We start from the raw sequence: 22844 nt of genomic DNA on the forward strand, positions 1-22844 counted from the left end.
GCCCAAGTGAGTGAAGTTGGGGCCCCGGCGGGGCTAGGCCTGCAGTGCATCTCTCTGATGCCAGCTTGGGTCTGGAGCTTCTGGTGAAACCAGAGAAACCGTATTGTTCTGTGGACAGCTGGCTGCTTGTCTGGACCTGCCCAGCCCCCTAAGTGTTTTGTGCAGACTGTCCCTAACTCCAGGACCCACGTCAGACCCACTGACTGGCAAGGCCAGTCTCCCTGCAGAGACCCTGGGCGTCCTCCAGGTTCCCATGGCTGCTGGCATCTGTGGCCCATGGCTGTGTGGCTTCAGTCTCTGTCCCTGTGGACACATTAGCTCTTCCTTGTTGTTGTCACATCCCCTCGCCCGCATTGTGGGAGGGCACCCGCGGCTGCTGTTAGGGCCACGATGATCTCCCCTTTTCAGGAGCACTGACGTGGTCATCTCTGCAAAGGTCCTTTTTCAACCTGTTCTTTATAGGTTCCAGAGATTAGGTCCCGGGTCTTTGGGGGACCATTTTCCAGGCTGTCACATGCACGAAAGTTCAGAAATCCCTCATGTGCTCACTAGTGGTTGCCGGAGGACCAGGTGCGGTGGGGAGCGGGGGGGATGGGCGGGACAGGTCTGGGGAATGGGAGACACAGATGTCCAGGGATGAGTGAGTCATGGGGCCGGGAAGCACAGAGAGGGGAACACAGGTGACAATATTGTGCTGATCTCGTTGTGCCATGGCAGGGGGCCACCACGCTCTCAGTGGGGAGCACAATGTCTAGAGTTGTTGAATCACTTGGTCTACATCTGAGACTGATGGACCGTTACAGGTCAACTACACTCCAATGGTCAACATTAGCAGAAAAATCACAGATGGGGTCCACATCCTTCCAGTAGACCAGGCCCCGGAAACTGGAGCCACGAGAAAGTCCCAGGTTACATTTCCTCTCTGGGAGGGGAGCCCATGACTCTGAGCCCTGGGCCTTCCCTTCCAGCCCCGTTCCCCAGGAACAGCCTCAATTGCTGCAGACCACGGAGCCCTGCTGAGCCATACTCACGCTCCAGCTGGTCACTCGCCCTGCCCTGAGAGGTGGGTCCTACTATTATCTTCCATTTTAGGGAGGAGAACATTAAGGGGAAGGGAGGCTGCTCAAAATGACAGAGCTAATTACTGGTGGAGCTGGTCCAGAGACCCAAAAGCTTCATTCACACTCAGAGCCACCTTCTTGGGGGCTCACCCAGATCCTTCCTGCAGATCTCCGGTATCTCTGACTCCCTAGCAGATTAGGAATCAAACTTTCCTGGAAGGGAGGCAGAGCCCCAGCCCCTCACCCTCGTCCTGCTCAGAGCCACTGCCCCGGCTGGGGTAGACACCTGCCTAAGCTGCTGGACCTGTCTTCCCATCTCAGCCACCGGGGCCAAGGGCAGGGAAGCTGGCCTTGCCTGGGGCAGGGATGGCTGCCATCCCAACAGATTTCTTAGGGAAGGGCTCTTTGAGGCTCCCAGCCTCCTAATTGTTTGCTGAAGGGGAAGGTGGGTGAGATTCATTATCATGTGGGTACACATTTGCTTGCACTGTGACTCACTTCCCTCGGGAGCAGGCCCTTGCATAAAGGGTGACAGCCACCTGGCCTCCCAGCGGCAGGTGTCGGACAACCCTGTGTAGCTCTGCCCCGCGTCTCCTGTGTCCCCCGCGGAGCCCATGGCCATGTCAGCCCCGGTGGCCAGAGTAGCCCGGCGGCGGGCGGCCACCGAAGGTCTTGGCTCCCACCAGAAAGCCATGAAGTACTTGGGCCAGGACTTTGAGAGCCTGAGGCGACAGTGCTTGGACTCAGGAGTCCTCTTTAAGGATCCAGAGTTCCCTGCGTGCCCGTCTGCCTTGGGCTACAAGGATCTGGGGCCACACTCCCCGCAAACCCAAGGTGTTGTCTGGAAACGGCCCACGGTGAGTAGCCAGGCCTGCTCCTGGGTGTCAGATGGGACAGAGGGCTGTCGCTTCTTCAGGCAAATAGCTGAGGGAGAAGTCATTCTTTGAGGGAGAAATCATTCTTCCAGGTCCGTATTTTAGAATAGCTCCCCCGCCCCCTACCCTCGCCCTCCTTTAAAGTCTTTTTGGAGGAGCAAGGGATGGAGGGAAGAGCATTCCTGGACTTTGGAAGCAGACAAGTTAGATTTGAACCCCAGCTGGGCCTTCCTTGCACAGGTGACCTCTATGAGGCTCTCGTTTCTCCTCTGTGAAATGGTGCCCAAGGGCAGGGGATGGAGAACTGTCCTTCCCAAACCTCGGCCCGTGGCCTCCTGCTCCATGACCCTTGTCACGTGGTCTGAGCTGCGGGATCAGAGCCCCTCTGCAGGGTGGGTGTGAGCCCAAGTGAATTAAGGGCTCTGTCCTGTGTCTGGTCCACAAAACGAGCCACAAGGGACTAGGTTTTGTGGCTCCTGGCCAGGCCCCTTTTGTCTCCTCAACCATGATGGGAAAACTGAGCTGTGGGACCTGTCTTCTTGGCAGTGGTGGAAGAGGGAGCATGAGGACAGAAGGGCTCTTCAGATGTGGTCAGGACCACGGGCCAGCTCCAGCTACCTCTGCCCCTTTGCTGTGTTCCCCACCCGGTCTGCGCACAGTTCCCACGGCTGGAAGGACCCCTCCACCCTGCGCCCTGCAGCCACCATGGCCCACCTTCCCGTCCCCCTGAAACCTGTGTGGTTAATCTGAGGTGTGGGCAAAATCTGGACTGAGAATCAGTTTCGGATTCTCGCTTCAAGAGGTGGTTCAACGGGCAGGTGTGTTTTGTGCAGGGGGCTGCCTGCGCCGGTGGGGTGGGGGCGCTGGTCAGGGAGATGCCAGGAGTGAGCTCTGGTCCTGACTCTGATGGAGATGGTGGGGAGACAGGCACATGGGTGAGGCGTGGACACCCTGGGAAGAAAGATGGAAGTGCTCCACGGGGACAACCACGAGCCATGGGATCCTGGGTGTCAGGAGGCTGCAACCTAGAGGACCTGGAGCACCCCAAGGAGCCCGGGGCGGGAGAGACAGGGATGAGGACACTCTGCTTGGCCCTGAGGAGATCACTTGCTCCATTGCGCTTTCCCTCCCCACTCTGTCTCTCCTCTCCTTCCTTCCTTTCCTTATTCTAATTGCGGTAGAACGCAGTTAACGAAAGACCATCTAACCATGTTAAGTGTGTGCCAAGAGCATTTCCGCTGCTGCAGCTGTCCATCATCACCTCCAGAGCGTTTACACCCATTCATGAATCCAGGGGCCTGTGGGTTGCTTCCACCCATTGGCTCTTACGGATCACGGTTTTACGAAGACGCTATTCAAATATCTCTTTGAGACCTTGCTTTCGATTTTTCTGGGTGTCTTCGCAGAAGTGGAGTCACTGAATCATTTGGTGATTCTATTTTTGATGTTTTTTTTTAAAGAAACAAAATGCAGGGACACCTGGGTGCCTCAGTCAATTAAGCGTCTGCCTTTGGCTTAGGTCATGGTCTCAGGGTCCTGGGATTGAGCCCTGCATCAGGCTCTCTGCTCAGCCGGGAGCCTGCTTCTCCCTCTCTCTTTTCCTCTGTGCCTACTTGTGATCTCTGTCTGTCAAATAAATAAAATCTTAAAAAAAAAGAAACAAAATGCATTTTATTGGTTTCTTTTTAAAGAAAGTTAAAAAAAATCTTTTAAAAAAGATTTTTATTTATTTATTTGACACAGTGAGAGAAGGAACACAAGCAAGGAGAGAAGGAGAAGCAGACACTCCCTGCTGGGCAGAGAGCCTGATGTGCGACTCAATCCCAGGACCTGAGCCGAAGTCAGACGTTTTTTTTTTTTTTTTTTTAATAATTTATTTATTTATTTGACAGAGAGGATCACGAGTAGACAGAGAAACAGGCAGAGAGAGGAGGGAAGCAGGCTCCCTGCTGAGCAGAGAGCCCGATGTGGGGCTTGATTCGGGGCTCGATCGGAGGATCCTGAGATCATGACCTGAGCCGAAGGCAGAGGCTCAACCCACTGAGCCACCCAGGCACCCCGAAGTCAGACGTTTAATGACTGAACCACCCAGGAACCCCATTGATCTGTGTATCCCTGCTGATTAGCAATGTTGAGCATCTTTTCGTGGGTCTGTTGGCGATTTGGATGTCTTCTTTGGAGTATTGTCTGTTCGAATCATTTGCTCATGTTTAAATGGGGTCATTGGCTTTTTTGTCTCCCTGGCTGCGTTTGAGAGTGACACCTGACTTTGTTGGTCTCAGGGGACTTCACACCAGTGCTCTGATGGCCCTGCTTCTCACAAAGGTGTTAACTTTGACCTGTCCTGAGGGGAAAGCAGATGGGATCTGCTGAATATGTATGTGTGGATGCTTTTGCCCTCTTGATGATAGAATGAAGCTTGCTACTTAGATGTTTTCTGAAATCATAAATTTTGGCATCCTGCCCCTTTCAGGTGTTTTTTGCCTACTTTTGCTCTACTTTTCTAAAAGATTAAAAAAATTATTTGAGAAAGGAAGAGGGAGAGAGGAAGCATAAGTGGGAGAGCAGCAGACAGAAAGAGAAGCAGGTTCCCCGTTGAGCAGGGAGCCCGAATGGGACTTGATCCCAGGACTCTGGGATCACGACCTGAGCCCAAGGCAGACACTTCATCAACTGAGCCACTCAGGTGCACCCATTTTTTTTTTCTCCTATTTTTTAAGCTGCTAAATGGAAGGTCTGCTTGGGCTCTTCTTCTAACGGTAGAAGACAGGTTGGCCCAGATTGAAGACCTCAGGGTCAAGCTTGGGATCTCATGACTCTACGGTGATGTTCCCAGTGGCACTGGGCAAGAACAGGGCACTGTCGCAGACTCCATGGTGGTGTGTGAGACCAGTGGAGCTCTCCGCAGAGCGCTCTCCATTCTTGGCTTCCCCATCTCGCCATGCACACGGCCAGCCCGGGCCTGTGGTTTGAGGGCTGCCCAGTGTGCATGGGCCCAAGCACAGCCCAGTGGACGAGACTTTTCTCTGTGCATTTCTGTCATTTGATGAGTGCGTTGATCTTAAGGAGAAATGCAGAGAGGGGAGCAAGGTGTGTCAAGCACACCAAACGGACCCAAGAAGCAGCCAGCCTAGGTTAAGGGAGACGTGGAGGGTATGACTGTTGGGAGATAAGGGTTCGGATAAGGGGACCAGCCTTTGTCAGAGGCGGCCGCCCTTCTTCCAGCCGCTGCTCTGGACTGATGAGCTGGGGACTTTCAGTTCAGCCTTATTTATGCACAGGTCGTGTGTGCATGTGGGCGCAGAGCCTCGGAGGCGCTCTCTGGTCGGAGGGAGACAGTAGGACAGTTGGCTGAGAGTGCGGACTTGGGTGTCAGCTGGATCGGGTTCTGGTCCCTTCCGTGCTGTTCACTGGGTCTGTGACGCCACGTGATTTCCCGAGCTCCCTAGGACTCCGTTCCCTCACCTGTAAAAGGGGAGAAATAGCATTATCTACCTTGTGGGGTTTCGCATGGTGCCTGGCATGTGACAGAGCTCAGTACTAGGAGTGTCTCTGTTATTCATGTCAGAGGGGGAAGCACACATACAACGACATGCATGGGAGCTCGCGGAGGAAGCAGTTACACCTGACCGTGGAACGGGGGCCGGGCAGTGATGTGGAGGTCCAGACATTGGAGCAGGGCTGGGAAGCAGCGGGAGCAGGAAGGCCCAAGCAGGCTCTGCGCCTTTGTTCAGGGTGAACACGGCCTGGGAAAGGTGGTAATGAGAGAGGGAGTACGGGGGGAGATGGAGGTGAGGCGGGAAGCTCCGAAGGGTCCAGGACCTGAAGGGGCAGGGGTGCCGGGCTGTGATGTGGCCATAACTGTGGCGATGGTGACCAGTGTAGCAGCAGCATGGGGTGTACTGCAGTCCTGGACCAGAGCTCCCGGAATGGCCCCGGGGGAGCGTGGTCACTGAGAATGTGCCGTCCTTGTCACTTCCTGCCTTGGACTCAACACGGTGCCTGGGGCTCCCCCATGCCCTGCGTCAGGGGCTGGCATAAGCCTGAGTAATTTGTGTCTGTGTTTGTGTCTGAGTTCCTTACCCACATGTCAGTAAACATGATTACGGAGAAGACACGAGCTGCTTATGAAGGAGGAAGGATGGGGCATGGGAGGCCCCCCCTCTCCCAAAACGCTCTGCTTGCCACTTTCCCCTGTGTCCCCCACCCAAGTGTGGGTCCCGCAGGCAGGACGTGGTGACTGGGAGGGCTTTCTGTGGGCTCTAGAGGATGCACAGGACTTGTGAGTCACTGCGCTTGTTGGTTGGTATTTCTGGGCGGAGGTGTTTTGAATTGTGCTAACAAATGATGTGAGGACAGGAACATCCCCTCTGTCTATAAATCACTCTGTGCCATTCTGCCTATAACCTGTGAAATTCCTGCCAGTCTCATGAACCATTCTGTCTCCCGCACTAGATGCAAGATTGTAGCCGAGCTCATGGACCCGTTAGCTTTGAGTCGCTGAGGTTGGCAGCATGTGACCTATGTCAGTGACATGGGTGGCTGATCTGTGCGGCTCAGGGGAGCCATCAGGGGGATCATCCTACTCCGTGGCTGGGGTTTGGGTGATGTCCCAGGAGGGAGTGGCTGGCATGTGGCATTGCCGTAGGACGTGGAATCATTCGGAGCACTGAGGACCCTGGTGGAGGGCTCCCTGACTCTGAAGGGCGAGCAGAGCAGAGGAAGGAGAGGATGACGGAGGAGGAGTATTTAGAGAGGTGAGGGTACTGACAAGGGCAAGCAGGGATGCAGAAGCCAAGGGAGGAGAACTCCAGCAGGGGTGAGGAGGGAGGGGGCAGTCAGCACCTGGGGCAACCGTTCTCCCTCTGTGGTTCTGGTCGAAGGTAGAAACCAGATTTTGGGAGACTTAAGGATGAACGGGTGATAGGAGAGAACACTATTTTAAGAGGGTTTTTAAGGAGCGAGAGTCTGCGAGACCCCATTCAGTGTGTTCTCTTCCCTTCCTTACCAATGAAGCCGCACGTTCCTGTTCCAAATGAAATCTAATATGGTTTTTTTGTCCCTCTCTTTTTAAAAAAGGATGTTATTTATTTATTTGACAGAGAGAGAAAGAGGGTGTGCACGAGTTGGGGGAGCAGCAGGCAGAGGAAGAAGTAGGCTCCCCACTGAGCAGGGGGCCCTATGTGGGGCTTGATCCCACAACACTGGGATCATGACCTGAGCCGAAGGCAGACGCTTTCACCGATGGAGCCACTCAGGTGCTCTACCCCTCCCTTTTTAATTATTAATTTCTCAAATCTCTCCACCTTCTGAATTTGCAGCTTTGAGAACACCTAGCTTGGCTGACGCTGGGTCTTGGTCTAAATTGCCCTGGAGACCGCAGAAGCAGGAAACAAAGGAATAGAACGGAGGGTCCGCCCACGGAGGGCTGGCTGAAGAGCTTGCAGAAATTAGGATGAAATTCTAAGGCTCGCTCTGGGCTGGGAAAGGAGGTATAATACATTTGTGATAAAAACGGATATACATGTCAATGCTTTTATGAGAACAGACAGTTTCTGAAAGAATACAAAGGAAATGTGAGCAGCGAGGACTCTGCATACAAGCGATTTTGGTTTTATGGGCATTATTTACTTAGACTTTTTTTTCAACTTAGGTGCATATATTACTTTTTCAACAAAACACAAGTGAATAAATTTTTCTTACTACTTGGAAGAAAAGAAAGCCAGCAGGAAGGCACTGTTCCCGTTCACCTAGACGCGAGCTGGTGGCGCTGCGCAGGGTGTGGGGCTGTCACTGCAGGATCCACGGTCTGCTGCGCAGGGGGGGATCCCAGTTCCTGGTGCTGGCCCCGCCACCTGCTTCCCCGGCGTTCGGATGCACTTGCAGTCAGTCACAGGGGCCTCTTTGCTCCTTGAAGACCCACGACTGCCCGTGACCGTCTGCCTGGGGTTAGCCGGACACCCCTGTCCTGCTCCTAGACTGTCTAACCAACGGGCAGGCATCCTCTCCCGCCCGGAGAGCCTCCCAGACGCGCCCCTCCCAGGCATTTCACGTTCCCCCTTTCTGCACAAGCCCGCACCCGTTGTTATGCACTGGGCTTGTCTCTGACTTCGTGGAGGTCAGTCCGGGTTTCCCACACAGGATGGACGCACTTCGAGTGTGAGGTCTGTGCTCTTCTTCCCTGCTCTCGTCACCCTCGTGCCTGCCCCATGAGGCTATGTGTGCAGGGTGGGCGCCCCGCAGTTGTGCTGGGTAAACAGGGAAGAAAGAGCTTGGCAGGGCCCCAGCGGTGCCCCAGGCCGGTTCCACCCTGATGGTCCTGAGCACAGGGAGCGCGGGTCAGCTGCATGAACCGCCCTCCCTGCCCCGACACCTCAGCATCAGCGTCAGCGCCTGGGGCCATGGGCACATCATTGGGGAGTTGATGAGTGCACATAGCATGTAGTCAGCGTGGGGAATGTTGATCTAATGCTCTCTGTGCAAATGGGGTGTTGTCTGAGAGGGAGGTCATGTTCGAGCACATCAGTGCCAGCCTCTGCCCTTCTCTGGCCGCCGCTCACACCAGCGCTTGGCACAGCGTGCACAGTCACACCGATGCAGGTGGATGGTGGGGAGGCAGACTGTGGCTGCTGCGGCTGCTGCCCTGGACCCCTGCCTGCACCCCCACCCTGCACCTCTGCCCTGCACCCCCATCTTGTACCCCGGCCCCGCACCCCCCTACAGCCTCCTCCCTTCGCTGGCCTGCAGAGTCATCAGCAGTAGCGTGAGGGACTCACAGTAGGTGACTTGGCCTCCTCGAGGCTCTGCTCTGACGGTGGAGCTCCCCGACCCCAGCTGCGACCAGTGCGGGGTGTCTTGTGACCCGTGTTTTGTCCCCCTTGCTTTCAGGAATTGTGTCCCAGCCCCCAGTTCATTGTGGACGGAGCCACGCGAACAGACATCTGTCAGGGGAGTCTGGGTGAGTTACTGGGGACTCTCCATCTGGGGCAAGGCTGGCTGTGTGTGACATGAGTAATGGGACCTCACGTCCTGTCTGCGATATTGTGTGTGTGTCTGTGTTTCTGAGACGGTGCTCCTTGCGTGGGTCTGTGATGCTAGAACCGTAGCTCCCCGGGGCGATCTCTCCAGGCCATGGAACACCCTTCCACGCGGGAGCAATGGGCCAGGATTGTAGGTGCGCAGTGGACAGCCGCGCCGGGCGGTGCTTGACAGTTGTGGCCTGTACATGGACACCATTCACCGGATGGAGCAGCCACATCTGCACAACTGTGGGCTGGCCCAGCAGATGCTTTAAAATGAGTGAGAAAACGAGAATCCCGTCTTCCCAGCTGAGCTCCCTTTAGGGAGCCCGGGATGGTGGCAGGACCGGGCCCAGAGACGCAGGCGCCGGAGAACAATCCTACCCGTGAAGACCAACAAAGCAAACAGAAGTCCTGTGTCCACGTGGGCCTGAAAACCCTGTCCTCTCACAAGGTGCCCTCCCTTTTCCTCCTCATTCCAGCCGAGAAAATGCGTTCTCTTCCGCCTGCTGGAAGCCTTGATGAATCTGAAATTCACAGGCATTTTATTTCAAATGCTTCCCACGTTCTGGCCTTAACGAGCATTGCTCGTAGATACCCCCTTGGCCGAGCTCGCACAGCGTGAGTGCAGAACTGTGGGAATGTTCCGGGCACCCCACACGGTCATGCTCCTGCTGCCCAGAGCCACGGCCTCTGTGTCCCAAGCCCTTGTGCCGTTCGAGCCGTTTGTGTGGGGCTCACAGTGTGGGGGGGCTGGGGTGGGGTGGGGTGGGGGCAGGGCACAGCATTCTGGCCCTCCTTGTTCTGCCTTTTTACTTTGAGCTCAGTGTTTAACCTAATTAGCATGTGTCTCAGGGAAACACAGCCCCGAACGTACGCTTTTAACAGCTTCTTGCTACAGATGTTTTAACTTCGGAAAAGCTATTGAATAAGTGCCTTTTAATTGCCGGCTTGCATAGAGGTTTGAATGGTTTTGAGCAAGGAGAAAAGAGGGCTTCCGAGGAGCCTGGGTGTTGCCATGGTGAGTGCGGGCGGCTGGCCGGGCACAGAGGGACTCAACTGCTCTAGAATTCAACCTGTGGGAAGGAAGTGGGGCCACCAGCAGGAGCCCCGGGGTCAGCCCTGCTGTGTGCTGGCTTTTTGCATGAATGGAGCAGAAGGGGGCTGAGGGCCTGTGGCCGGGAGCGAGGCTCCGGCAGTGGAAATGTGGCTGCTCCTGGGTGTGGGGGTGCCCGGGGTGCTGGAGGTGCCGAGTCACAGTGCCGTTAGTCAGCCAGGCTGCCTTGTGTGGTGGGTGAGGGTTCCCCATCAGAGAGCAGTGCCGGGTGCCCCTCGGGGAGACAGGATGCGCCGCCAACAACGTGCGTTCAGAGTGCTTGCGTCTGACACCACACAGTGGGGTCTCCTCCGGGGTTAGAACATGTTCATTACTCTTGCTTGCTGTTATTTTACTACTGTTTTGAATTCATGACCTTAGACACTAGGAAGCTGTGCTGGGACAAGTCCGCTTCCTGCTTCCCATCCTTGGATGTCCGCTGCCCCGTGTGTCTGAACTGCTCCTTGTCCCGTCAGCTGAGGCGGCCACAGAGCTCTGTCTCTTCCGCTGTCAACGACAAGTGTCGTGGCAAATGCTGTCCTGTTGCGTGGGGGTGCTGGTCATTGCGTGGCAGCAGTGGTCCTGGTGGGCGTCTGGCTCCCTCCTGCTCAGCCAGGCCATCCTCCCAGAGGGGGGAGCCCCTTAGCAACCATCAGAGGTAGTGTTTGGCCAGCGCCCAGGGCCTGGCTTTCTTTAGAGACGTGATTTTAGGTGCATGAAGCCTGGGAAATCTGTGATGCTGAAGATTCGATTGCTCCCAACAGCTGCGTGGAGAATGGGGCCTATGCCCTCTTATTGTGGGGCTCGGCCTCTGCCAGAGGAGAGCGTGGCTTTGGCTCCATACCAGGAGCTAAGTGGATGTGTTTTGGGAAACATGGGCCAAACAGAAGCCCCCTGGGTCCGCAGGGCTGGGGCTGAGGAGGGGCACCGTGCTGGTCCCAGCCTCTCCTTGCTCCGTCTCCTTGGGGGGCCCCACAGCTCACCCCATCAGCATGGCCTCCATAGATGCGAGGAAAGCTCAGGTCTCTGCGATGGGGTAGGGCTAGGTGCATTGTTCCCTGGGAAGAACCTGGGCAGAGGGCTGAGGGGCATCCGTGGGATGGAGGCTGGCCACAGAGGAGGCCAGGACTGTAGCCTGGGGCCCTGAGAACCCAATCCAGCTGCTGTCTCCCAGGTCAAAACTGTCCAGCTTTGCCTCTGCAGGGGTGCAGGCAGGGATGAGGCCTGGCGGTGGCACGGTTTAGAGGGAAGGAAAAGTGGTATAGCTATGGGGCTCGGAGGGCCTGGAGGAGGCCTGGTGGTCACCCTGAGATGGCTTGGTGCAGGCGTCAGAGCCGAATCACGCTGGCCTGTGAACCCCAGGGCACACCGAAGCTGGATTTTGACAAACAAGCCCATATGAGCAGATCAGCATCCATGTCAGGGCTGGACGTGTGGTGGCACAGTGTTGTTTGCTCCCCTGGACAGTCCCTGCCTGCAGCCTGTCTCTTGCTGACCGCAACCTGTCTCCGAAAGGTTCCCCTTTCTTTTGGATCAGTGTTTCTCATTGGTTCACCTTTTTGGGTGGTTTCTTACTTCTTAAAGGCCGGCCCGTCTCCAGCCTCCCCAAGATGGCGCTCAGACATGAGGAAGGCGATCCTCCTGGGTGATTCCCGGGGTTGTCTTGTGATCCCACTCAGTTATGAGGTGCTGTCTGCCCGGAGAGAGTGTGAGACCCACAGGCTAAGGGCTCAGTCCCACGAGACTGTCCCCCCATATCTCAGACCGCAGGCTCCTGTTCCCATTGTCCTCCCCCGCACCCCCCTGTGCTTCTGACCCATCAGCTGCAGATGGAGGGCCTCACGACCCGTCGCTGGGAAACATCTCACTCCCCAGAGCACGGGTTCCTACCAGAGATCCAGCTCAGGCACAGCCAGATGGAGCAGAGGCATGGGATGAGGTCTGGGGAAGGGACGCTGATTGCCCAAACCTGCACGTGTGCGCCAAGGAGCACTGTGAGCCCCGGCCTCTGGGTATTTCTGAAGGTTCATGACAGAGGCCTGATGGAATCAGGAATCACCACTGCTAATGGGTCCCAGGGTCAGGGGATGAGATGGCTCTTAAATGTCCAACTCATTCACTGGGGTTGGTTCTCCTGGCAACCATTTGGGTCACCTAGGGGCTTTCCTAAGCCACCTTGTTAACATAACAAAAGAACCGTGCAGAAGAGGACTACCTAGCCTCTCTGGAGCTCTGGGCCCAGAAGCAGATCTAAGACCCAGCCTGCGTTTCTTTTTATAAATCACAGCCTCCAGGGCTGGCTGGTACTTATGCCAGAGTGGTCCTTGGGGTCCTGGGTGGCCCTAGGGGGGTACAACTGTGCAGGGTCAGGCCTGTTCTCCCTAGGGAGCTCCCAGGCCCAACCCTGCAGCCACCACCACTCTGGGGAGGGACCAACCTGCCTGGATCTCCTTGCCATCAGTGGATGCAGACGTCCCTGAGGCTGCCGTCTCCCCTCCTTTCTGCCTCCAGGCTCTGTGCCACCCTCACAGCCCCCGTGAATGCCCTCCGCTTAGGCTTCATCTTCAACCTAGTAGTGGCTTAACTGTTACTCCTGCTCCTGTCACTGATCAGCCTCATAAAGGGGCTACTGCAGTGATCCCAGCACTTGACCTCATCTCTGTCCCTGCTTCCCTCACCTGTCTTTCAGCCAGTGGCCCAGGGGCAGCTCTACTTCTTCCCTTGGCAATTAGGAAGTGCCCAATAAGCTGGACCCTGAGTTCTTGCTACCTATGATTTATAATAACACTAGGTGTTCAGACCTAAAGGGAATTTCTGATTTAGCACTTTCTGTTGTAAGAAAGCCTAACTCAGGATGACTGTCTCTTGGTGGACTTAAAACCAGAGCCCCTCATTGTTAGGGCTCGGGTTTGTTTGCTATTTACTGGAAGTCCTGAGGCCTTAGGGTGGAGGGGGGAAGGTTCTAGGGGGTCATTATATAAGTGTAATTAAAAAAAATCTCTTTATTGTTTTAATAACTATTAAACCCATTACTTGTATTACCCAAATAAAACATAGGAAGAACAAAGCTTAGGTAGTTCCCTGTCTTTCCCAGAGTTCAGTGACCCAGGACCCCCCCATTCTAGCTCTACAGTTAGTCCAAACTCTAACCCACAGCCAGATCTGACTGGAAGGCGGCTGGCGAGGAGGGACTCGTCCATCAAGGTATTTCCCAGGTTTTCCACCCACCTTACTCGCCACCAAAAGCCTCTTGTATCCAAACGCCTCTTGGCTGCTTCTGGCAATTAAAACTATGGTCCAAGGTCAAAGCCATGTCCCTATGGAGAAGAACCCAACGATTGTGCCACAGGCTTCAAGGCAGGTCCCCAAACAAGTTCCTGAAATGTTCTGAGCAGCAGAATAGAAGCCCACCCCCCCCAAGAGGACTTTGAAGGGGCATGTGCTGATTTGGATGTGTTCCTGAACCAACAGTCCACTCACGCCTGACAGTCCCTGGCAGGAATCCAAACACCCCCCCCTTGGAGCCCCGCGCTTGCCCAAGTGCCAGGAGGACCTGTGCAGTGTCCTGAGTGAGGCAGATGAAAAGAAAATTAAGCTCCTCCAGCTGGGCAGCCCTGTTTGATGTCAGCAACTGAGGGACGTGGAGTTTCCGTGCCTTGAATTGTAATGCGGGAGGAGTTTCTGGGTGGGTAGATGGAGACAGCTCAGCCAGGCTCGAGAACATCAGAGGGGCTGCGAGGATGCGTGTGTCCTGCGGGGTGGATGTCGGAGGGGCTGCAGAGTGGTCACTCTGTCAGATCCCCCTGGGGCCTGTGCTGGGAACCGTCACTCGCCATCTCTCCTGCTGCAGATGTTGGCGGACATGGGAGCTGTCATGCCTAGTGCATGTCCTCTTGGGCTCCCCATTCCCACAGACCGGGAGACTCAGGAGCAAACACACAGGGGCCACTGGGCATTTGTTCCAGACAAATCCATCGAGTCGTTCGGACACTTGCTATTCGTCAAGCCGGGCCCCCCTATGTGTCAGCCTCCTGCTGGGGGTGCCAGACCAGGAGTCCACATCCCTGCTGGCTGGAGGGCCCCGGGAGGTCACCCCGGGAGGCCGCCAAAGCGCTACTCAGTAGCGGCTGCTCGGATGGGTGCTGTGACCCAGTGCACAGAGCTTAGGTACTGTCCGGTCTTAAGGAAACACAAAGAGACAGAGTGACTCGTGGCTGGAGAGAAGGAGCAGGTGGCCGAGCCGTGAGGTCTTGCTAGGGGAGGGAACAAAGCAGCCACTGCCCAAGGGGAAAGGCCAGGGCATCAGAGTTTGCCTGGAGGGCAGGTTCTTGGTGGGAGCAAAGGGATGAAAGCTGGAGACATGAGTGGGATCCGCCCTGTCTTCTTTCTTTGCGCTCTCCACCCCAACCATTGGTGCTTAGGGGTGGAGTGGTCAGGGTCCTGTGATGTAGGGGCGGGCAAAGTACATCCCGTCCTGAGGACGGGACTTTGAGTGACACAGCAAGAGCCACCCGTGACCTTCAGACACGGGAGGATGATGGGGCATCTGACCTGGAAGGGGGCGAGGTGACGTGGGCGGGACGGAGCAGGGCGCTAAATGTCAGACTGGGCAGGGACATGCGGCAGGCCTGACCGGTGTGTCCCTGTGACTGGGTGCAGGTGACTGCTGGCTGCTGGCCGCCCTTGCCTCCCTAACCCTGAATGAAGGGCTGCTTCGCCGCGTGGTCCCTGGGGGCCAGGATTTCCAGCAGAACTACGCGGGGATCTTCCATTTTCAGGTACGGTGCTTGGGGCCCATGGTGACCCTGCAGCTACGTGGGGGTCGGGATACAGCCAGAAATCTGGCGTCTCTTTGGACTCCCTCAATTCTTCACCCCTGATGGCCAGCTGCTGACCTGAAGTCTTCCCGAGGGTATAAACAGTGGAGTCAAGCATGTTTCATAGCTCAAGCATGTTATACACTGTGCTCTTAGCAGAGAGCAAGTCAGAGAAAAGAAAACGTTGTTAAGAAAACTGTAAGGAAAAAAAAAAAAAAAAAGAAAACTGTAAGGAAGAGGACACCCATGGTTCAGGAAGGTACTCCATGTGTCAGCCAGCCCTCGCTGCTCTGACCGTGTCATTTGGGAATCCTTCCCATGGGCTTGGGTCCCTCCCACATCCCCAAACCAGAGACCCCCAACGCGGGCGCCTTTGCTTATCACTCACACGCTGGATGCCACGTGTCCTGTGTTCTCTGGCCTCTCCGGTGGGTGTGGATGGAAGATGCAGATCCTGCTCTTGGGGGGGCTTGGAGCTCGGCCCTCCACATGGGGTGATGTCTGAGGGGCCTCCGCCCCATGTCCCTTGCCCCCCAGTTCTGGCAGTACGGCGAGTGGGTGGAAGTGGTCGTGGACGACAGGCTGCCCACCAAGGATGGGGAGCTGCTCTTCCTCCACTCAGAGACGGGCAGCGAGTTCTGGGGAGCTCTGCTGGAGAAGGCCTACGCCAAGTGAGTAAGTGGTACAGGGCCGGGAGACCCCTGAGTCCCCGAGGATGGCACCTGCCCCACCCTGAACCCGGGGTGCCTGGCTGAGTCCCCCAGCACCTGGACACCGGGGCCAGTAGCTCTCGGCTCAGTCCTGCCCCCGTGAGGTGTGGATCAAGGTGGGGGGGTCAGCCCTACAGGTTCTTGGGGCCTCCCCATTCTCCTCCTTCAAATCCCAAAGTCAGTTCCTAGGTTAAGGTGAGTTTTTCAAACAACCATGACGAGGAAGGAACAGATGCACTTCGGTGCTGAGGCCCCGTCCAGCTCTCACCGCCCCCTTTCTGCTGGAGTTCCATGCAGGAAGCCTTCTTTGTTGTGGGTTCTGATGCGTGTCACCTACCCTGTCCTGCAACCCCATACCTTTCCAGCCTTCTTCCCGGAGTGAGCCCCCGGGGCCCTCTCTCTACCCACGGCTGCCCAGGGTTCCAACCCCCAGGAACCCAGGAAGCCAGGGTCTGTGCTGGGAAGTCTGCACTTGGCTTCCTACAGGACTTGGAGGTGGGGGTGTGTGGCTTGGTGGGAGGTAGCCAGAGCTCCCTGTCAGCCCAAAGCAAAACTGGCAAAGGGCCCTCTCTTATCTTCCAGCCCACTCTGCATCCTAGCACCAGCCCACATGGGCCCCTCCTCTGCAGATGACACACATTTTTTCTTTCCCTGCAGGCTCAACGGTTCGTATGAGGCTCTCACTGGAGGGTCCACGGTGGAGGGGTTTGAGGATCTCACTGGAGGCATTTCTGAGTTTTATGACCTGAAGAAGCCCCCAGCCCGCCTGTTTCAGATCATCCGGAAGGCCCTCCGCGCGGGGTCCCTGCTGGCCTGCTCCATTGACGTGAGTCTCCCTGCTCCCCACGGCATGGCAGGGAAGGGGCCACAGCAGCATCTGGGGCTGAACTGTGGGCAAGTCTGGGGACGGAGGGGTCCCAGACCTTATTAGTGGGTAGCAAGTGGGTACATCGTGGGAGTCGCAGCCTGCAGTGCCAGGGAATGGCCCAAGAACGGAGACCTGACCCCTGGATCCAGTATCCCACCTTTGCTGCCCCTTCCCTGCTCAGTGATCGTGAAGCTTTAGGAAACAGATACATGGTGGGTGTGGGGGGGTACCCGATGGAGTTGGAGATCCCTGAGAAGAAGGGGAGCGGATCTGGAGCCAGGGTGCATGTGCTGCCTGGGTGGGGGGGCTGGTGGTCTGGGCCCCGGGGTGGCATGGACACTGGAGCTGGCGTGTTGTTCCTGCCCCTGTCTGTCCCTGACCTGGTGGCCTTGGGCACGCAAACAGTACGTCTCTGCCAAATCTCAGTTCGAGGGTTTGCCTGGTGGGGAGATGATGGGGGGCCTAAAGGGGGGCCTGCGGATGAGGAAGGGGGAGACATGGGAGAAGCAGTCTGGCCCAGTGCGACCTTCCCAGATAACTGGCCTTCTTCAAGCGGCAGGGAGTCATTCGGGGACCTGAGGTGACGCCCTGGTGTCTGGTGGCATTTAAATCCTGTAAGTCATGCTCCAGCCCCCAAGCCACATGGCGCCTGCCTGGAGCTGCAGGACTGTTCAGAGGTCACCGAGGTCACCATTGCACCTGCACCCCAGTGTGCCCCAGAGGCCAGCCCCGACGGGGTCAGAGTCAGGGTCAGGGTCAGGGTCAGGGCCATCCTCTGTGGACTTCATCCCCAACCAGGTCTCCAGTGCAGCTGAAGCAGGAGCGGAGGCCACCACCTGCCAGAAACTGGTGAAGAGTCACGCCTACTCCATCACTGGGGTCCAAGAGGTAAAAGCTGGAGGAGAGGGGAGGGTAGCAGGTTGTGATACTGCATGCATCCAGGTCACCACAGAGAGCCTCCCGTCTGCTGAGGTCCCTCCCTGGCTGCCCAGGACGCCACCCGTGCATGGGTCCCTCTTGCTCATGGGCCCTTTGGACTCTTCCCCCTTGGAGATGGATCCCGCTGTCTGTCTGTGCCTCAGCTCCCTGGGCTCCAGCAACATGCAGATGAGACGGGCTTGGGGTGGGAGGGTGGTTTTGGAGGAGGTTGTAGAGATTGTCCATTAGATTTTCTATGTGGGTTAAGAGGTGCGTGTGCACAGGTGGAAACCCGTAGGACCCCAAAGGGGATAAAGGCAGTGATGTCGGCTCCCCCAGGATGAGGCCCAATGGAGAAGGAGCCGTGCTGCTCCTTCCTCTCCAACCCAAGCAGAAAGCATGCGCTGTAGTTTTCACGACGTTTATTTACTATATTCTGCCCAGTTGGAAAAAGCGTTTGCAGTGACTTACAGTGACGTGTGCAGACACAATCAAAACACGAAACTGAAATCCACCAGACAATGCAGGCGAGAGACAGGGCTGCCCTCGAAAAATGAGCTTTGCTCTGGGCTTCCCAACAGCCAAGCAAAAAGGGAAATGAGACGGGATCTCAGTTTTTGTTGTGTATGAAAACCCACGAGTGTTGTAATTCACCAACACGCTCTTCTGTAAAGTCATTTCCCAAACAGAGACTGAACACACATGTGTAAGCGTGGGCGAGGGCATGACGGAGGACACGGAGGGGAGTGGGACACCCAACACCTGACATCCTTTGTGTGAGTGTGTGTGTGCGGAATGTGAACACGGGGGCTCTAGTGGGGAAGGCAGTAAGTGTGAGCTTCCAGGTGTGTTTGCAGACACGCTGTCTGGGTGCCCATGCCCCTTCCACCAGGTCCTGACCTCAGTGACCTGCGCCCTCTGCATCTAGGATTCCTGAGCTGTCCCAGAGAGGTAGCCACGGCACCCAGCTCCTGGGACAGCCACAGGGCTTCAGGGCGGTGATGGTGTGTTTGCAGTGTTTGGCGCCATGTGTGCTTCCTCCAGAGGGTACTCCCCGAACGCTGGCCACCGTGCTCTGTGGCTTATTGTCATTTCATCTGGTGGGTTAAGAGCTCAGTGAGTCTTAGTCAATTACAAAATTTGAGTGCATGTGAAAGCCGACACAAACTTGTTTGTGAGCCAGACACATGGTTTGTGGAAAACAAACCAAATTGTGGAAAACAGAGCAGTTGGCCATATCTGGAAAACGTGTTAAAACAAGGGCGTGGCTCTTTGGGGACATTTGGAAAGTGCAAGTCCTCAGGGAGCAGACGGGGGGTGGTGGTGGACATGGGGTCGCAGGCTGTGGGGAGGACGCAAGGATGGGGGCAGACGTGGGGGCATGAGGGAGGTGCTGGGGCCTGGGGGTGGACATGGGGCGCGGGGGCGGTGGGCATGGGACAGATTCGGGGTTGTGGGGAAGGTGTGGGGGCCTGGGGCAGGGGGTGGACGCGGGGAGTAGGGGGTGGACGTGGGGATGCAGTGGGGGGCAGGCACGGGGTGTGGGGCAGATGCGAGGGGTCAGGGAGGGAGGCGGTCACGAGGCTGTGGTGGGGGGTTGCGGACGCGGGGGCGCCGGGCAGGGGAGCCCAGAGGCTCAGGTGCTTCCGCATGTGGACCTTGCAGGTAAATTTCCGGGGTCGTCCCGAGAAGCTGATCAGACTCCGGAACCCGTGGGGCGAAGTGGAGTGGACAGGGGCTTGGAGTGACGAGTAGGTTCTTGGTCCCCATCCTCACCCCGTGCTGTGGAAAGGCGGCTCACAAAACACAGCGCTCATGAGACCTGGGGCCCCGTGAGCATGACTGTGTTTTCGGAGCCCAGCAGCCGGTCAGGAAGGAGAACTGCTGGGCTCCTGCTGAGCAAAGCACGCCGCAGGCAGCTGGAGCATGGCTTCTGGGTCTCTGCTTGGCCTTTGCAGGCTTGGCAGCTCTGTCTCCAGAATGTTTTCCTGTTTCCCACCTGCCACACAGTGGTGATTGCCAGGGGAGGCCAGACCCGTGAGATCCCGCGCCTCCCACTGCAGACCGTCTCTCAGACAAAGGCCAAGCCCCCAGTGCCCAGTGGAGGAAGCAGGATCCGGCCCTAGGGGCCAGCTGGTGGCAGACAGCGGCGGGCATCTGGGAGGGCTGCTTGCTCTTTCCTGACAAGGTCACGGGGGGGGGGCAGACAGGCTTCCCTCACCCAGGCCTCCTGCCACTGAGGAAGCACCTGGGAAATGGGGTGTCCCTAAGCGCTCGGGAAATGCCCTGTTGTGCCCGCCCTTGCCCGCCCTTGCCCGCCAAAATGGCAAGACGTAGCCAGTCACCGCACACTTCCCTTCAGGTGTGTGCCACAGAGAGAGGTAGGTCCCGAGGGCAACAGACGCTGATTCCACTACCCGCATTGGAGCAAAACCCGAAACCTCCTTTCCACCAACTGCCCAGGAAGGGCACCCCCGCAGAACGAAATCAACGCTCTGACTTTTGGCCATTTCAGCTGACAGCTCTTTAGCAAGCTGCCCAGAGGGCTTCTGTGACCCCATCTCCTTCCCTGACACCCCCCCCCCCGGCCCAGTCTCTGAGAGGCTGCTGCAGGTGCAAAGGGGGGTGGTGTCGGCAGGTGAGGGCCGAACTCCAGCAGCTGGAGACACAGCTGGGACCATTTTTGTAGCAGCCGGTGGGGCAGGAGGACACTGGGTCTCTGAGCCACAGCTCTAAGTCAGCCCAATGTCCAGTTAACTTAAACAATCTAAATTTGTCTTAGGCTCAAAACCCAATTGGGAGATTTGATTCAGATCCAGAATTCTCTAACTTGTCTAATCTTTGTTTACAACAAGAACATTCTGAGATTTGGGTCTGATGGGTGAAAGTTTCCCTGAGCTGAAGGCGTCCTGGGTTCCCTCCTGCATGACCCCTGTGGTCCTGTGTGGCTGGACTTTCCTGGGGGAGGGTAGAGTTCGTGGTTTGCTGAAGGCATCCAGGGAAGGGACATTTTTATACCATTCGGTTCCTAGACGCTGCACACTTATTTCAGGAGACCGAGCTTGGTAAAGGTCAGGCAGGAGGCTGGAGACAGTCATTTGAATATACGTCTATGACATATATGGCCATTGCCACGGAACAGGAGGCCTCACGGGTGACACGACTTCAGGAAAATTGCTGCCCAACTGGGCCTGATGGCTGTCACTGGCGGCTCGGGAAACGGATGGTGCACCTATGCCCAGAGAGTGTCTGCCTCCCCCAGGGTCCTCACCTGAGGGACGAGCCAGAATGACAACCAGCCCATGGACCGGGGGTGCACGCCTGACAGGCAGCCTCATCCCTCTTCTCTTGGACCTGCAGCCCTGTCACAGAGTGTGGCAGTTTCAGCTAGAAATGAAGGTTCCCTGGCAGTGAAATTAAGGCAATGTCCCAGCTGCATGGCTGCGGTCCATGTCATCCCTCCCGGGATGTGTGTCCCCCTCCCCCACCACTGCCGGCCTGCTAGGGTCTGGCTCATGACCGTCTCCGCCCTCCGGGGGCCGTCTAGCTTCAGGAAACTGTGTGCTGCAGCGAACCTTTCACAAATGACCACCTTTGCTTCTCTTTTTAAAGATTTTAATTTTTACGATTTCCTTCAGTGCCCCAGAGTGGAATGACATAGACCCCAGGCAGAAGGCGGAGCTGGATAAGAAAGCGGAGGATGGCGAGTTCTGGTGAGCACGATCTGCAGGAAGTTGTCCTTCCCAGCGGGTTTCAGGAAGCCCATGTGGCTCCTGCTGGGGGCGTCCTTCTTCTCCCCCTTCACCCTTAGGCTGTCCGACCTCAGGGACTGCATGTGTCCCTGTCTCTGCTGCCCCGCCCCCTCATGAGGCAGAGCACCAATCCCATCTCAGCAAGTTGGGCTTAGCCACGTGACAGGGTGACTTCCTTTGTGGGTGGGCTAGGACAGATGACAGGGACGTCCCTTGAACATGACATGGTTTAGGGACATCTCTGCTGGGCAGACTTAAATTGGAGGACTTAAGTCTCTGCAGATTCCGAGGTGCCTGGCCCCGGTGGCAGGGGCCCATTTACTGTTCTGTCCCTCTGCCTGGTTGTTAGACGTGCGAGGGGCGCTCTCTAATGAAACAGAGATGCCAACGGTAGCCAGGGACTTGGACAGTGGCCCCGTAGACATGACAGGGTCAGAGCTGGTCCCTTGCTCTGTCCTGGAACCTGCCCCGTGAACCCAGAGCCCTCTGATCCTTCTGCCCCCAGGATGTCATTTTTGGATTTCCTGGAGCAGTTCTCCCGGCTGGAGATCTGCAACTTCTCCCCAGCCTCCCTGAGTAGCGAGGAGCTACACAAATGGGACCTGGTCCTGTTCAATGGCCGCTGATGCGGGGCTCTACCCCTGGGGGCCACACCAACTTCCCAGGTGAGCTGGACGGAGGGCTGCGGGGCCCCAAGTCCTTTTGGCCTGTCCCCCCTGGGCTGCACAATGCCTCAGCCTGTTCACTGGCTCCTGGTGCCCCGCAGGGGCCCAGCTTCTCTCTGGGCTTGGAGGCCAGGGCGGCAGGGTGGACAATGGTTCTGCAGCCCCCGGCTGAGGCTGGAGCTCAGCCAACAGGGTTCTGTAGCCTCCACGCTTCCCCCACCTGCCCCTGCCCCCCAAGGATGCCTCGTGCTCACTGTGCTCCTTTCTCACTCTTCTCCTGGTCCCTGCTGGACACGCATCCCCCTGAGATGCGTCCTGAGATGCGTGGACCCTGTGTTGCTCCAGTAGATCACGCCATGCTAAGTCTGTGTGCCCTAGCTGAACACGGAGGGTGGGGTAGAGCGGCCTGAGCCTGGGGGTCCGTGATGGCCACTCCTTCCTCCTGTGGGAGCCACTGGAGCTCCACCCCGGGAGGATATCTGGGCAACCCCTGCCTCTGCCCTAACTGGGGGGCTCTCGTCTCATTGTGGGTGGGGAGCCCTCCCCGGTTCCCTGGACATCACTGACGCATCCGACATAGGCTCCTCTCGGGCCGAGACAGCCGAGGCAGCAGGAAGAAGATGCAGAAAAAACGACCCACCTCCCAAAGGAGAAATAAAGGAAAGCAAAGCCTGCTCCCTCTGCCCCCCCAGCCCCCCAGCCCCTCTGTCCCCCCAGCCCGTCTGCCCCCCAAGCCCCTCTGCCCGCCCAGCCCCCCAACCCCCCAGTCCACCCAGCCTCCCGCTCCCGGCTCTGACGCTGATCATTGCAGGGCTGCGCTCCGAGTCCTAATAAAATCCCATGTCCGTGCAGGCTGGGTTCCGACCACTGTGTGTCTCTTCTTCACTCCCCACCCACCGCCCACCGTCCAGCCCAGAGCTCCGCGCCTGGCGGCAGCTTGGCTCACCAGCTGCAGGGCCCTGGGAGGCTCGTTTTCCTCTGCGGCACCGTGTTGCTTGGTCCACACAACGCAGGGTTAACGCCCACCAGGCAACGCGCAATGTAAACCCATGGTGTTCTGTAA

The 22844-nt window shown here is 57.0% G+C and overlaps 1 protein-coding gene across 2 annotated transcripts; it reads left to right on the plus strand.

Annotated features, from left to right (window-relative positions):
- The first annotated feature begins 1629 nt into the window (after positions 1-1629).
- On the plus strand, positions 1630-22637 carry LOC309850524 (calpain-8-like). Of its 2 annotated transcripts, none has more exons than XM_082704558.1 (10): positions 1630-1918; positions 8825-8894; positions 14711-14829; positions 15406-15539; positions 16236-16404; positions 17245-17334; positions 19030-19115; positions 21003-21077; positions 21622-21781; positions 22320-22637. In XM_082704558.1, exons 1-9 carry the CDS (start codon positions 1676-1678, stop codon positions 21740-21742), a joined length of 1107 nt encoding a protein of 368 aa, XP_082560684.1. In that variant the 5' UTR covers positions 1630-1675; the 3' UTR covers positions 21743-21781; positions 22320-22637. The 2 variants fall into 2 exon arrangements, with proteins under 2 accessions (XP_082560684.1, XP_082560683.1); XM_082704557.1 differs by having other exon boundaries at positions 22362-22637.
- The last annotated feature ends 207 nt before the right edge of the window (positions 22638-22844 follow it).

This window comes from Mustela nivalis, assembly GCF_964662115.1.
Source record: "Mustela nivalis genome assembly, chromosome: 16".
Lineage (NCBI taxonomy): Eukaryota > Metazoa > Chordata > Mammalia > Carnivora > Mustelidae > Mustela > Mustela nivalis.

Excerpts from the sequence above, each read along its gene's own strand:
- LOC309850524 (XM_082704558.1), top strand. The coding sequence starts at position 1,676 with ATGGCCATGTCAGCCCCGGTGGCCAGAGTAGCCCGGCGGCGGGCGGCC. Across the intron at positions 8,895-14,710 it reads CATCTGTCAGGGGAGTCTGG|GTGACTGCTGGCTGCTGGCC; the intron begins GTGAGTTACTGG and ends GACTGGGTGCAG. Across the intron at positions 14,830-15,405 it reads CGGGGATCTTCCATTTTCAG|TTCTGGCAGTACGGCGAGTG; the intron begins GTACGGTGCTTG and ends CTTGCCCCCCAG.